The sequence below is a fragment of the Silene latifolia genome, chromosome 6 (genome assembly GCF_048544455.1).
Source record: "Silene latifolia isolate original U9 population chromosome 6, ASM4854445v1, whole genome shotgun sequence".
Lineage (NCBI taxonomy): Eukaryota > Viridiplantae > Streptophyta > Magnoliopsida > Caryophyllales > Caryophyllaceae > Silene > Silene latifolia.
Window position 1 is genome coordinate 82,630,687 of NC_133531.1, and position 15,354 is coordinate 82,646,040.

The 15,354-nt window shown below is 41.9% G+C and overlaps 1 protein-coding gene across 1 annotated transcript; it reads left to right on the plus strand.

The window, feature by feature from the left end:
- The first annotated feature begins 1,607 nt into the window (after window positions 1–1,607).
- On the plus strand, window positions 1,608–2,492 carry LOC141588295 (uncharacterized). Its single transcript, XM_074409743.1, has one exon. The coding sequence runs from the start codon at window positions 1,608–1,610 to the stop codon at window positions 2,490–2,492; it is 885 nt and encodes a 294-aa protein (XP_074265844.1).
- Window positions 2,493–15,354: the final 12,862 nt, after the last annotated feature.

The window sequence follows — 15,354 nt, forward strand, 5'->3', positions numbered from 1 at the left end:
TGAAGAAGTTAAATAGGGATAATTTTCATGATATTGAGAAAAATGCTCATATTATGCTTATGTCTCTACACTCTATTCAAACTGACTTAAGGAAGCAACCTCAGGATGCATCACTTATTGAAGCTGAAAGGAAAGTTGCTGAGGGATATAGGCAGTTAGAGGAGGCTAGACAATCATTCTTACTACAAAAATCTAAAGCACAGTGGTTGGCAGAGGGGGATGATAACACAGCTTACTTTCATTCTGTGATTAAAAAGAGAAGAGCTGGCAATAAGGTTGTGCAAATAGAGGATTCTGATGGTAATGTTCTGACACAGGTTCAGGATATCATTGAGGCATTTGAAAATTTTTATAAGAAGCTTCTGGGGATGAGCAACAGTGTGAAGCATGTGCATATTCCTACAGTAAGAAAAGGGAATGTGCTAAATGCTGATCATATTGCCCTGCTAAATAAGCCAGTCACTGGAGAAGAGATAAAAATGGCTATCTTTTCTATTCCAAGTACAAAATCTCCTGGACCTGATGGGTTTAGTTCACAATTTTTTAAAGATACTTGGGCAGTGACAGGAAAGGATGTTATTAAAGCAGTTCAGGATTTCTTCCAGTCTGGGAAACTTTTGAAGCAACTGAATAGCACTACTCTCACTCTCATCCCCAAGACTGATTTCCCTACAAATGTGAGCCAGTTCAGACCTATTGCTTGCTGTAATACACTTTATAAGTTAATAGCAAAGGTATTGTGCAACAGATTGAGTCTTATCTTGCCTGACATTATAAGTTCTAACCAGAGTGCTTTTATTAAGGATAGGGATATTGTGGAGAATATCCTTATCTGCCAAGATCTTACCAAGCTTTATAATAGGAAGGTTTGTTCTCCTGGAGTGCTCATGAAGTTAGACCTGGAAAAAGCTTATGACTCTATAGAATGGTCGTTTTTGAAAGAAATGCTTATAGCTCTGAAATTCCCAAGTCATTTTACTAATCTACTGATGGAATGTGTTACAACTCCTCAATTTTCTCTATCTCTGAATGGAGAGTTCTTTGGATTCTTTCAAGGCAAAAGAGGCCTAAGACAGGGTGACCCTCTGTCTCCTCTGTTATTCACTATTTGCTTGGAATATTTGTCAAGGATCTTGAATAGATTGACTGAACTGGATAGTTTTAATCATCACCCACTCTGTAGGAAGCTGAACCTTACTCATCTTTGCTTTGCTGATGATCTTTTAGTCTTTTGTAGAGGGGATTGGGATTCCATGATAGCTGTGATGAGAACTATTTCTACTTTTACTGCTGCTTCAGGATTGCATATGAACAAAATGAAGTCCAATGTGTATGGAAATGGATTGGAGAGTGGTTTGCTGGAGAAATTTGCTAGTGTTACTGGCTTAAAGATAGGTAAACTCCCATTTAAATATCTTGGGGTGCCTATCTCTGCTAAGAAGTTATCTGCACTTGATTGTAACATTCTGGTGGAAAGGATTGTGGATAGAATTAGAGCATTGGGGGCAAAGAAATTATCCTATGCATGAAGGCTAGTGTTGATCAAAAGTGTTCTTGGTACTCTTCATAGTTACTGGGCAAGGATATACATCATTCCGTCCAGTATTATGGCTAAGATAGAGAGTACTTGTAGGAGTTTTTTATGGAAGGGGGAAGCTCACTCATATTCTAATGCTCTTGTGTCCTGGAAGCAAGTCTGTTTGCCAAAAGAACAAGGGGGATTAGGTGTGTGTGATATCAGGAGGTGGAATGTGGCTGCAGTAAGAAAGTATGTTTGGTGGGTGATGGATAAGAAAGACCACCTCTGGGTAAAGTGGGTGCATTGTACCTACTTAAAAAGTGTGCCCTGGACTGATTATAAACCTTCCCAAAGCAGCAGTTGGGCTTGGAAAAGAATTTGCAGAGTTAAGGATATCCTTCTTCCTGGTTATATACATCATGACTGGTTAGAAAAAGATGCTCCTTACTCGATTTCTAGTGGATATAAATGGCTTGGTAATGAAGCAAGTAATGTCACCTGGTATAGACATATTTGGATTACTGATGGTATCCCTAAGCACCAATTTATCAGTTGGTTGTTTGTTCAGCATCGTCTTCTAACAATGGATAGGATTCATAGGTTGTTTCAGAGCAGTGAAACAGTTTGTGTTTTGTGTGGTGAGGAGGATGAAAGCCATGACAATTTGTTCTTCCTTTGCTCTTACAGTAGAAAATATGTGAAGCAGGTACAAGAATGGAGTAAGTTGGAAATTCCTTTGATGCAAGTTTTGAGCTGGTGGCAGGCTCAAGACAAGAATAGGGGGATCTTCACCTCCTTGGTAGTGATGGCACTGGTATATCATATCTGGTGGGCACGTAATCACTGCAGGTTCCAGCAGGTGGTATGGCGACCAGAGGTTGTTGGAGTTCGCATTAAACATGAGGTCCAGGCTCGTATTGGGAGTAAGAACAAGTCTAGGAAGAAGTTGATTTGGAATTCCATAAGTAGTTGAGTAGTATGTTTCAGAATTGTTGTGTAGAGGTGCAATGTGCACTCTTTTAAATTGTTGTTTGGTTGATAAATTAGTGTGTAATAGCTCATTATTATTAATAGAATTCTTACATTCTACCAACAAAAAGAAAAAAAGAGAATAATTAGAGAAAAAATTATCCACTAAGGAGGAAGAGGGGTCACGGTTTTTAGGAGGAGGAGACCAATATATGGTCTTTCACTTTTTAGCTTTTTGTCTTCTCAAAACCTTAGGCATGTAAGGCTAGTGTAGTGTAGGCTTATTATTTAAATTCTATCACATAAAATAATATAAGCACAATCCACTACATACTCCTCCAATTCGGTCCACCTACTTAAAATGGACTACCATTTTATTTTGTCAATTTGTCATTTGTCACACAATATATCACATGTAGTCTTATACATGTTATTAATTAATTTAATGCATATTCATCACATAAATATCATTTTACAAATTAATTAAATTACATGCAATAAATTGACTAGTGATACTTGATCACATAAATAAAATAGGTCATAAATTTATAATTCACAATATCTTGTAATTATAATTAACCACTCATCCTTATTTCTATCGCTTCTCAAACAATAAACAATTTTAGTAATAAAGCATTTTATTACCAAAATAAATCTTATTTAATCTCATTAAAATAAGAAATCAATATTCTCTCTCACAAATGAATTGTTCAATTTTAAGGAATTGATCAACTTGTATCGTCATACAATTAATCAACTTTACAGATAAGGGCATCATCCTTTAGGTGTGACCTTAAGGGATCAACTGACCACCACTTTGTCCCCGACGATACGTAACGTCAAACTCTAGCAAGCCAATCGTTACCGATTAATGTTGATCAGTTGACTATAAAATGAATCATCCCTTACGTATTCTTAAAATGATATTTAAACATGTGATCAATATGATCAACAATTTTGGTCGCATTATTGTCGGAGGACACATATTCCAACAATCGACGCATGTTGGTATCACTAGGTATCTTAGGAAAACTAGTCGAAAGACAATGAGTGGTGTTGATAGGGTATATAAATGTATTTTATTCGACATAATATATATATATATATATATGGGATCCGATGAGAACCACCAACATAGTGAGGACCGTGAGAACTCCACCTTAGAGATTTTTCTTCTAAAAAATAACGACATATTTGGATTTGGCATAGAATTTTATGCTTAGATAACATATTTCTTGGTCCAAAAAGTTTAAATTATTGACCGGAATCGAGACGAGAAACATTTTATTAATTTTCATGCACCTACTACTCATTTTTCATATATATATATGCTGAAGTTATACTACTTATTTTAATCATATTCATTTCTACTACACAACTACAAACAATTGCCAGGTTGATACTCATAATGGTGGAAACGGGGGATAAGCCATTTGAAGAAGAGTTGGTTATGGTTCGGCAAGTCATAAAGGAAGCAGGGGAGGAGAAGGAAAAAGCGGGCATGCGAGCTGAGGTTGACATGGCAAAGGAGAATTAGTTGGGAGCAGAAGACATGTCAAAGGATCAAGGCCGGGTAGTTGAAGAGGAAGCCATGAAGGCCGTGAGAGAGGAGGTGGAGGTGGGAGCCGAAGACACGTTCGTATTATCTCCAAATCCAGCTTTTAACGAGGTACAGCTACTACGACTAGTTTATAATTGTTGTATATATACTAATTAATTAAATTTATAATCAAAGTAGTGCATGTTTATATACTAATTAATTAAAAATTTGAAGAGCGTTTGCAATAAGCCTTGTGTTCTTTACTACAATACTCCTGCAGTAGCATCCATTAAAATTATTGTTGCTAGGGGAGCAGCGTTCTACTACGACCAGACTCAAGAAGTTAAGGTTGAAGGCATTGCCCTCCGTCAGGAATGGATAGAAGTGGAAGTGACCGATTTATATCTGGAGGAGTATGGTACTCTAATAGTACTACTTAGTGATAATTGGCGTTTGCAAGATGTCGTGGGTTCTATTGTGCAATGGCTTGAAGCATTCATTAGTGTTGACATCTCCGGGGTAGTTATGCTAAAGCAAACACATTTTATATAATGAACGCCTTTAAATTTATTAGGGTAACCTTATCTAAAATATAGTAAGTATTTCAATTTTTACATTTGCAGGAGTTACACGAAGCCATATGGCTGAAATTAAGACTACTACGTCAACACCCAAAGTCACTGTTTCGTGTGCCTCTCCGCCCAAAATTCAAGAGGTAGTAATAATTTGAAAAATAGATTGTGAGTTTTTCCTTTTTTTTGGTTATTTAAATTATATATGATGTCTCGTGTAAAGTATATATTTTTTTTAATAAATTGTAGACCGAGGTTAAATATGATGACGTACTTAGAAGCCATCTACTTTTGCTGCACACAACCCTGTTGTTCCTCTTAAAATTAGATATCAGAGCGATGATTATAAGAAAAAATTGAATACTCCAACGTTCGTAGCTTTGCACCAGCTGACTGAAAGGAAGGTAGCTACCCAGTCTGTACTCATTATTGAGATAAAAGAGAATGTTGTGGGTGAAGGTACAGTTGTTATTATGGATGGGGAATCACTATGTGAGTTTCTCGACCTTGACGAGTTAGATGCTATGCACATTGTAATTTGGATGAAGTAAGTTCATTAATAAAACTTGGCATTTGGTTTTACGAATAGTGATGTTTATTTAAATCATCAATGAAAATAAAATTTTTCGTTCCATTTGACGTAATAAGTACCTGTGTACACACATCGCTGAGGGGAACTATGTTTCTCATGACTACGGATTCGTGTCACCTGAATTGTTCTCTCAAAAGGTGCTTGGATATACATACGAAGATCACATCAATAAAATTGCTCAATGATTGAGGACGCCCCAAAACCTATGGTTTGCCTCATACAATGAGAATCGGTATGTATAGTACTTTATTAAAATGAATCACGATGCTATTCATTTATTAACACGCTTACATGCATGTATATGAACTAACAGTTCAATTTTCAATATTTCATAGCAAGCATTGGATGCTAACGACAATCAATGTGAGCAAAAGCATAGTGTACTGGATTGACTCTTGCAGACATAGTCCCACTGATAAATTTGTAAAGATGATAACTGATTAAGTTTACAACCTTACATTATAATGTCATTTGTTATTGTATGACCTTTGAAGACTAGGCTCCTTTTAATGTCCCGTCAATATTACTGAGTCAAATGTTAATTATAATTTCCTGTATATATTTATGAATTAGTGTGTTTCAAGCAATTGGAGCATCAAGTCCAACTTTTATCACGATAAAAGTAAGTGTATTCTTAATAATTACTCCTATCATTTAATTTATGTTTATGCGAGAGCTTCATCTAATTTAGCTTATTTGAATGTTATTTATATAATAGTCTCCTCTACAACAACCAGACAGCAAACAATGCACCTTTTTCTGTTGTCGGTCCATGTGGGAGATTATCACCCAAAAGTATATCAACATAGAGTCACCGGTTAGTATGTTTTAATAACTATTTCAAACGTAACTTGGGTTTAATCATGTGTAATATTCCACTTATTCTGTCTATTTTGATTTAAGTATATTTTGATTTGTAGTTCCCACCTTCATCCATAATTCCAACTAATACTACCACGGTTTCAATATTACAGACAACGGTTTTTGAACCGTTCTTAATATTCTATTACGGTTATTTGAACCCGTTATTTAAATTTCATAACGGTTCTGCCTTTTTAACAACCGTGGCCACAAAATAACAACGGTCGATGTAATAACGGTTCCGTGTTTTGTATTACAACGGTATATCACCTTATCTAACCGTTGTTGCACCTATAATTTGGCGTAGTGCCGGTAGCGAGATATTTATCATTTTGGCACTATGGACATGGCCCACCTGCGGGTCCGGTTCAATCAGCGGACGTGCATCGGTCTTTTGAAAGCCACGCTCGGTGGCGTAAAAATGCTTTCGACCGGATCGCTTTAGATCGGTCTGTTTCGTCTCGGTAAGGGTCTCGAAACGATTAGATATGTTCGGAGTCGCCACCAAGCATTTGTGGGATGCTTGGAACCCGTTCGAAATCCACTTTATACCTCGGTCAAATCGAAGCACAAAGCAGCGTTTGACATAGGCACTAAAGATAAGGAAATCATCCCTCTTTAGCATCCTATCTCTAGAATGACTCTCGTACGCCCTGGATAAGGTCGTGCACTATCCAAAGTTTCTGAGTAAGAGGTGAAGGTACGTATTGGGAAGCCCTTTAATAAAACACCCAATCCCGCCCGCAGTAGCGGCCTCTATTGATCGATCTTGGTTGGTTGAATGCAAAAGTTGATAAAACGGTTTAATGCATGAATGCGCATCCAATAATTTAAACCTAACATGTGAGAGCTTTCTAAGTCGGTTGATTTGATCCAATTATCAAGTATAAGATGTCGAGTTGGATTTATGGTTGATTTGCATGCAAGACGGAAATTAAACATCCATTTACCGTATTAGGCTTATGGTGCATAACGTGATCCGTTTGTCTTAGTAAAGCATTTTTGCAAATATGATTTTGAATGAGCAAATAGTCATCTGATCTGTCCTATATCCGGGCTAACCGGAGTCGGGATCGTCCTAGACTAATGCTGGAAAGGGAACATGCCCTGTGCCAGGAGGCCATATGAGGCGCGAGCTTGTTGGCAGTGCACGGGGGTCTCCCCTGGTTTTGGAAATAAGAAAAAAGGGGCCTGTTTAGGCGCGGGTCAACCAAAGGTTGTATGCCGTGTTCTGACCTTTTGAAAAACGTTTATAAAACGTATTGAAAAATGGGTATTTGACCCGATTTGGTTTGAAGGGGTCGTTTAGACCGCATTTGTTGATTTGAGGAACGAGACTCGAATAATCATCATTATTTTTATGATATTCGGTGTCGGGTTCGACTTGGCAAGCTTGACATGAATAGTTTTGAAAATAATTAGTTTATTTTAAGTTCACTTGAATGTAATTAGTCGATACTCGTCATCGTACCCGGGTTAAAATCCGGCATGGTATTTAGAACCAAGGATGACTTTGAATTGTAAAGAAATGATGAAAGGCTTTAAAATACCTCCCAAAATGTAATAAAAGGTTTTAAAATACCTTTTGAATGTATTTAACCAAATATTATCACCAAAACACGGATTTAACCGTCATGGTATGAGGAACCAAGGGTGAAAAATATTTTATGGTTAAAACAAATGAAATAAAATAAAAAGGGGTTTGAAAATATTTGAAGTGGTAAAAACCGATTACAAATATAAAAATTAATTAAAGGGAAAAGACGAGAACAAACACGGTTGAGTTCTGACTTGGGCACCCCATTGAGGCGCGAGCCTATTTACACAATAAGGGGCTTCTGCCTCAGGCCAAAACTCAGTTTTGGCTCGTTTATCCCATGTTTTGGATCATGTTATGCATGTTTTAGCATGTTATAGTCATGAAACAAATGAAGACATGATAAAAGAAGGATTTTTACACCCTCATACTTACATGTTTGTTTATGGCGAGAAACCGACGCAAGTGTAACAACTCGTTTTGTCGGAAAAGACTCGGTTTAAAACCGTTTTGGTAAGTAAAAAGAGTGTTTTACTAAGATTAGTGACGGTGTAGTGGTCGAAGTGGTCGGTCAAGTGATTTAATGCAAGATAACGGTACCAAACAATGTGTAAGGCTTGTATTTACGATCGGTAGGTCGTAAATACGCGTCGGATTATGACTTAAGAAGTCGAGTCGATAAATTTAAGGGAGAAAAGAGGGGGCGGACACTCGCGTAAGTTCTCAAATGGGGGCATTTGAGGGGTATTTATAGGAAAATGAGTGGTTGTGTGAGTTTTGAGCGACGTGGCCACCTGGGCTGCTCAAAGAGGCGCGAGCCACGTCGCGGGTCTTCGAGTTGTCCTGTCACTTTCACACAAGTGCAATCCTGATAAGTTATATCCTAGGATTTGTAGTCACATGTTTGGTACTTGACCATTCATGTATCCGGGAAATCTTAGTATAGAAGGTTTGAAATGGTTTGTTTTTTGTGGTTGACTCGGTTTGACTCGTTGTTGGAGTCGGGATTTGAATTTTTGAGTCGGTTTTTGGTCCGATGTCGGTTTTGACTCTAGTTAGCGTCATTGCGACCCCATCGTCGTGCATTAAACACTCCAGGTACTTTTGAAAAGTTTTGAAATGATTTATTTTCGAAATCGTTTTAAGTTTTCCGACGTAAACTTGTACACAAACTGTCGATCAAACGCCGCGATTCCAAAGCATGTTGTAGTCCGATAATCATCGGGTGTTTGTCGGAGTCTCAACATATATTAGGTATCTACAGAGCCCCCACTTTGACTGAGGCTTGGACAGGGCAAAAGTCAAAGTAGAGCCCCCAGGTTAATCGAAGATTACAACTTGGAGACCCAAGCTACGTCGAGGCGGCTCGAAAGGATTCGTGCCAAGGACCTGCCGCCGGGAAGGGCGACGCCAAGGCGACTCGAGGGTACGAGCCGAGGACATGTCGTCGGGAACAGTTTAGAGTATGTCGACTAACCGTGCGGGTCGTTTAAAATCCGTTAGACTACGTACAAAGGCTCGCCAGCCATAAGAAGGAGTCATACCTGAGGTATCTTCGGATACGTCCTTGCATGTTTGCAGATAAAGGCTCGCCAGCTGTGGTGCATATGTGAGGAGGGCTCGCCAGCCGCGATGTGTTGTAAGGCTCGCCAGCCATGGTGCGTATATGAGGAGGGCTCGCCAGCTGCGATGCGTAGTAAGGCTCGCCAGCCATGGGGCGTATATGAGGAGGGCTCGCCAGCCGCGACGTGTTGTAAGGCTCGCGAGCCATGGTGCGGATATGAGGAGGGCTCGCCAGCCATGATGCGTAGTAAGGCTCGCCAGCCATGGGGCGGTCGGTTAATTGACCGTGAGAATATCTGCGTTGGATGGGCTTGTTTTGAAAGTAGCGGACTCATGATGCCGCCGTGAAAATAGTGAATTTTAAATTTCCACTATCACTGTTTTTGAAATAAACGGGTTCCGCGAGGAAGCCCTCTGTTGACATTTGAAGGAATAGTGAATTTGAACTTCCACTACTCGTTTGTTTGAATTTTGAAGGAAATAGCGAATTTTAAATTTCGCTATTACGACTGAGGTGACGGTTTATGTGCCGCCGTTGACATGTGATAGAAATAGTGAATTTGGAATCTTCACTATTATTTTTGAAGTGACGGTTTATGTGTCGTCGTTGACATGTGAAGGAAATAGTGAATTTGGAATCTTCATTATTATTTTGAAGTGACGGTTTATGTGCCGTCGTTTGAATTTTGGCAAAATAGTGAATTTTTGAATTTTTGACTATTATTCTCGCAATTGAAAAAAGAAAAAATAGTGAATTTTGATTTTTTCACTAGTTTTGAAGGGAAAATGGCGGTTTTGATCGCCGTTTGTTTGAAATTTGAGAAAATAGTGAATTTTGATTTCACTATTATTTTTGAAATGACGATTTTAATTGACGTCGTTGAATTTTGAAGAATTTGCGCAGGAAATTGGGCCAAAACCCAAATTTCGCTGAATATAGCAAAGGGAAGCCGCATTGAGGCGCGAGCCCCTTGGGGATAGAAGGGGGTCTCCTATTTTTCTGTAAAAGACGCGAGGCTTAGCTGCTCGTCATTCCCCCTTCATCTTTTCCAAATTTTGACAAAAACAAACTAAAATCGCCATTATTGAATCTTCTAGCTCGCTTGAATTCGTGCTATCATCAACAATGTCATCTCAAGGTATGTATTCCCTCTTGAATCCATTTGAATTTGTTGGTTTTTTAGCTGAATTGAATTAGGGCGAGATGTTACCCTAGAAAATCGATTTGGGCGTTTTTGATTAAGCCCATTTCGAGTGAAATTGATGATTGCATTAAGTTAGAAACGTGTTTAGGAGTATAGGGGTGCTTTTAGTTTGCATTTTGGTCCCCGTTCCCGCTCCCTATGTTCGAAAAACGTGAGTGAGGTGGAGAAACCGTCTCATCTCATAATGCCAAGTTTATTTGCTTGGGTAGTGGGTCCCACTAGGTTGCGTTGTAGTCGGGAAAGACCGTATTTGCCATTGTGGACCTTTGTTGGCTATTGTGGGCAAAGTTGGAATTTTTGCCTTTTGTGACGGTCTTATGTCTGACAAAATAAGCGCCTGTTTGGGCTTGAATTGAGTCAGTTTGCCTTGAAATGGACCTTATTGGTAGTTTAGGTCGCCTTAGGGTGTGATAAAATCAAGTTGCCGTGTTGTGGTCATATTTTGAAATTTTGACCGGTTTGCGCTCAAACTGGCGTAGAAACTGCCTTTTTGAGCCGTAGAAAAATTCCTCATTGCATTGGGAATGTATTTTGGTTTGTTGGCGGACCTTGTGTGGGTCTTGGGGTGCCATTTTTTGTTTGTTGTTTTGACTCGTCTTTTGCTTGAAAAGAAGGGCGAGTCGTTTTTTGTGCGTTTTTTGTGACTTGTTTTTGTTGTTTGGTTGGATTTGGGCGGGGTTACCCTTGTTTTGCTTTACAGGTTGTTTTTTTGTTCTGGGTTTGTCCGATTTACGCCGTCGTAATGCCGAAATTTCGCCTGACGTTTTTTTTTTGCAGGAGAGTGTTCGGGACAGGCTGGGTCCCTTGCAGCGACTTTTGAGGAGTTGTTCTGGACGGGGCCGGTCAGCACTCCGGTTAGTGTACCCGCCGCGGTAGAGGAGGACGCTTCCGAGGAGGAGGGACCCAATGCGGAGACTGCTGGGGCCGAGAGGGCCACTGAGGAGCGTGAGGAGCCCGTTGTTGGGGCTACCGGTGCTGGGAGAGCTCAGACTGATTCTGAGGCCGGTACCTCCGGAAGGAGGGTTTCTACGAGGAGACGGACTCCTCGGCCGACCAAACGGACGTTACAAAACGTCGTTAGGGTCATTGAGAGGCCTCTCATCCATCACGTTGAGTCTCGTGGTCAGAAGAGGCGGAGGGCGGAGACAGTTGAGGACGACGCTGACGTCGCGAATTGGAGAGCTAGATGGGCTACAGCCCCGCGGGGGCTTAACCTGCGGACTGCGCCTGCTTGGGCCGAGGGTTTTGATGGTAGCCAGTTGTTGCTTCGACTGGACTGGCATATCTCCTACCGGGCTCACGAGGGCTTGGTGAGTCGTGTCCCTTGATTGAACTTTCGTCACTTTTGAAGTGTCAGACCTGAATAGGCGTTCTGACATTTTTTGTTTTTGATTTCAGGAGATCGGCACCATGAGGACTTTCTCGGGCTTTACTACCTGCTTGGGCCTTTACGACAGACGAGGCCTTGATAGAGAGGTCGGCTTTTGGGCCGTTGGTGGCCGCTTGGCGGGATATTCACAGGTCTTCGATTAGGTCGAACCTGTGTCTGATCCGTGCCATGTTGGATCGGTACTGGGATACGACGTCGTCGTTCCACATGGAGTTCGGGGAGGTCGGTGTGACCTTAGAGGATTTTGCCATGATATCCGGCCTCTCTTGTGGCGAGACGCTTGTTGAGTTTACCGAGACACCAGAGAGAGTGTCTTTTCCTGCGGTTACTCATCTGATCAGTACTGCTTTGCCTGAGCCTTCTGACATTACCCCGTACCTGAACGCGAGTTCGTACGTGAGAGACCAATTCAGAGAGAGAGTGGCGGGTGTTGCTCCGGCGCCGTTGGAGAGTTTGACTGGGTTACGCCGGCCTTGGCGAGTTTTACCCGGTACATGCATGCAGCGGTGCGTCCGGAGGTAGTGGGGGATGGTAGTGCCCCTGCTTTGGTTGGTCCCGGCCTCATCTTGGAGGTACGAGCATTTTTTGTAGTTTCTTTTTGATTTTTATTTTGATTTTGGCAATTTTTGACAAATTGGCTGATTTGTGTTTGCTGTGTTTGATTACAGGCTTGGTTGTATGCTTACTTCACCCCGCTGCATCCGGGGACCACAGGCGTGTCCCCTTGACCTACCCTGCTGTGAGGGGTTGGACGGTGGCTCGGAAGAAGTCGACTAAGTCGACTTACGAGGACTGCAAGCGTCGCGTGAACAAGCTTCGAGTTGCTGACGTGAGTCGTTGTTCCTTACTCTTTCTTCTTTGTAGAATTAGATAGAGATAGGATGACTAGGTAGCTTAGGAAGCCCCCGGTCGGTTGAGTAGCTTTGTTCTGAATGCAGTTTGTAGGGTGGCCTTGGGAGAACTACACGGACGTGCCGGCCGCCGTCAGGGAGCGTCTGCGGCCCTGCAGCTCCCAGCGTTTGTACTTGGAGACAGCGATCGAGCCGGTTTGGTACCTAGGCGAGCGTTTAGCTCGTCAGTGCTTTACTGAGATCTTCGTGGTACCGGTCGACCCGCCTAGGATGTTATTCCAGGAGTCGACCCCCGACAAGGTTGAGGAGCACCTTCACGGTCAGGGAGGTGAGGCGTTGTTACTGCGGGACGTCGACTACGACACCTTCCGGTTGTCGAGGCTTGCCTGGTACCCGATCGAGGTATATTTTCCTCTGTTCTTTTGTTTTCATTGCTTCTTTTGGTAGGAGGATTTGTTATTTCTGATGCGGATCCAAATTACAGGGAGTCGACCTGCTGATGAGGACTCAGCCCCCAGTTTTCCCGGCGGAGACCACCTTTGAGGGGCCGGGTGGTGAGGAGCTACAGCTGCGCTTACCAGAGCCTGCGGTTGCCGAGGTGACCGACGTTGGCATGGAGTGGAGGCTGATCGTTCTGAGGGTGAGTTCCTGACTTGGACATTTTTCCTCATTTATGTTTTGCCTTGCATTGTATTGAAGGACATTTTTGAATGTAGGTGACGACCGTTAGTCATCAGGCTTTGTGGCGGATGGCTAACCGCTGGAGGGCGCTTGCTGGTGACCTGGCTGCGAGGGAGGCCCGGCTTTCTCAGGTACTTTTGTATGTTGTTTTTGTGTATTTTATGTTGCGTTTCACGTTTTTAGATGTTGATGATCTGTATTGTGTTTTGCAGGGTACTGCGGATCCAGCGGAGCTTGCTTGGGTCCGCGCTGAGTTGGATGCAGCTAGGTCGACGATCGAGGCCCAGGGGTTGGGGATCACTCGTCGGGACCAGGAGTGAGGCGTCGTGAGGACGAGTTACGGAGCCGAAAAGTGGAGATTGCTTCTCTGAGGGCTTAGCTAGCTGCAGCGGAGGAGCTTCACGTCGAGATGGAGCGTGAGACGCTGGAGAGTTCCCCGGATAGGGAGTCTAAGCAGGTAGTAGTATCTGCGTTGGCGGCGACTCCTCGCGAGACCGGGACTGGTCCGACGGGAGGCGCTGAGTAGTTGTAGTAGTCTGCGAAACCAGAGATTCTGGGTTCGATCCCCAGCGGAGTCGCCAATCTGTGGATATGGCCCACCTGCGGGCCCGGTTCGATCTGCGGACTGCAGCGGTCTTTTGAAAGCCACGCTCGGCGGCGTAAAAATGCTTTCGACCGGATCATTTTAGATCGGTCGGTTTCGTCTCGGTAAGGGTCTCGAAACGATTAGAGATGTTCGGAGTCGCCACCAAGCATTTGTGGGATGCTTGGAACCCGTTCGAAATCCACTTTATACCTCGGTCAAATCGAAGCACAAAGCAGCGTTTGACATAGGCACTAAAGATAAGGAAATCATCCCTCTTTAGCATCATATCTCTAGAATGACTCTCGTACGCCCTGGATAAGGTCGTCCACTATCCAAAGTTTCTGAGTAAGAGGTGAAGGTACGTATTGGGAAGCCCTTTAATCAGACACCCAATCCCGCCCGCGCTAGCGGCCTCTACTGAACGATCTTGGTTGGTTGAATGCAAAAGTTGATAAAATGGTTTAAATGCAAGAATGCGCATCCAATAATTTAAACCTAACATGTGAGAACTTTCTAAGTCGGTTGATTTAATCCAAGTATCAAGTATAAGATGACGAGTCGGATTAATGGTTGATTTGCATGGATGACGGAAATTAAACATCCATTTACCGTATTAGGTTTATGGTGCATAACGTGATCCATTTGTGTTAGTAAAGCATTTTGCAAATATGATTTTGAATGAGCAAATAGTCATCTGATCCATCCTATATCCGGGCTAACCGGAGTCGGGATCGTCCTAGACTAATGCTGGAAAGGGAACAGGCCCTGTGCCAGGCGGCCATATGAGGCGCGAGCCTGTTGACAGTGCAAGGGGGTCTCTCTTTGTTTTGGAAATAAGAAAGAAGGGGGCCTATTTAGGCGCGGGTCAACCAACGGTTGTATGCCGTGTTCTGACCTTTTGAAAATCGTTTATAAAACGTATTGAAAAACGGGTATTTGACCCAATTTTGTTTGAAGGGGTCGTTTAGACTCGAATAAACATCATTATTTTGATGATATTCGATGTCGGGTTCGACTTGGCAAGCTTGACATGAATAGTTTTGAAAATAATTATGAACTAATTATTTTAAGTTCACTTGAATGTAATTAGTCGATTCTCGTCATCGTACCCGAGTTAAAATCCGGCATGGTATGTAGAACCAAGGATGACTTTGTGTCGGTGACTAATATGCTTCTTTTGAAATTGTAAATAAATGATGAAAGGCTTTAAAATACCTCCTGTAATAAAAGGCTTTAAAATACCTTTTCAATGTATTTAACCAAATATTATCACCGAAACATGGATTTAACCGTCATGGTATGAGGAACCAAGGGTGAAAAATGTTTTATGGTTAAAACAAATGAAATAAAATAAAAAGGGGTTTGAAAATATTTGAAGTGGTAAAAACCGATTACAAATTTGAAAATGAATTAAAGGGGAAAGACGAGAACAAACACGGTTGAGTTCTGACCTGGGCACTCCATTAGGCGCGAGCCTATTTTCAAAAT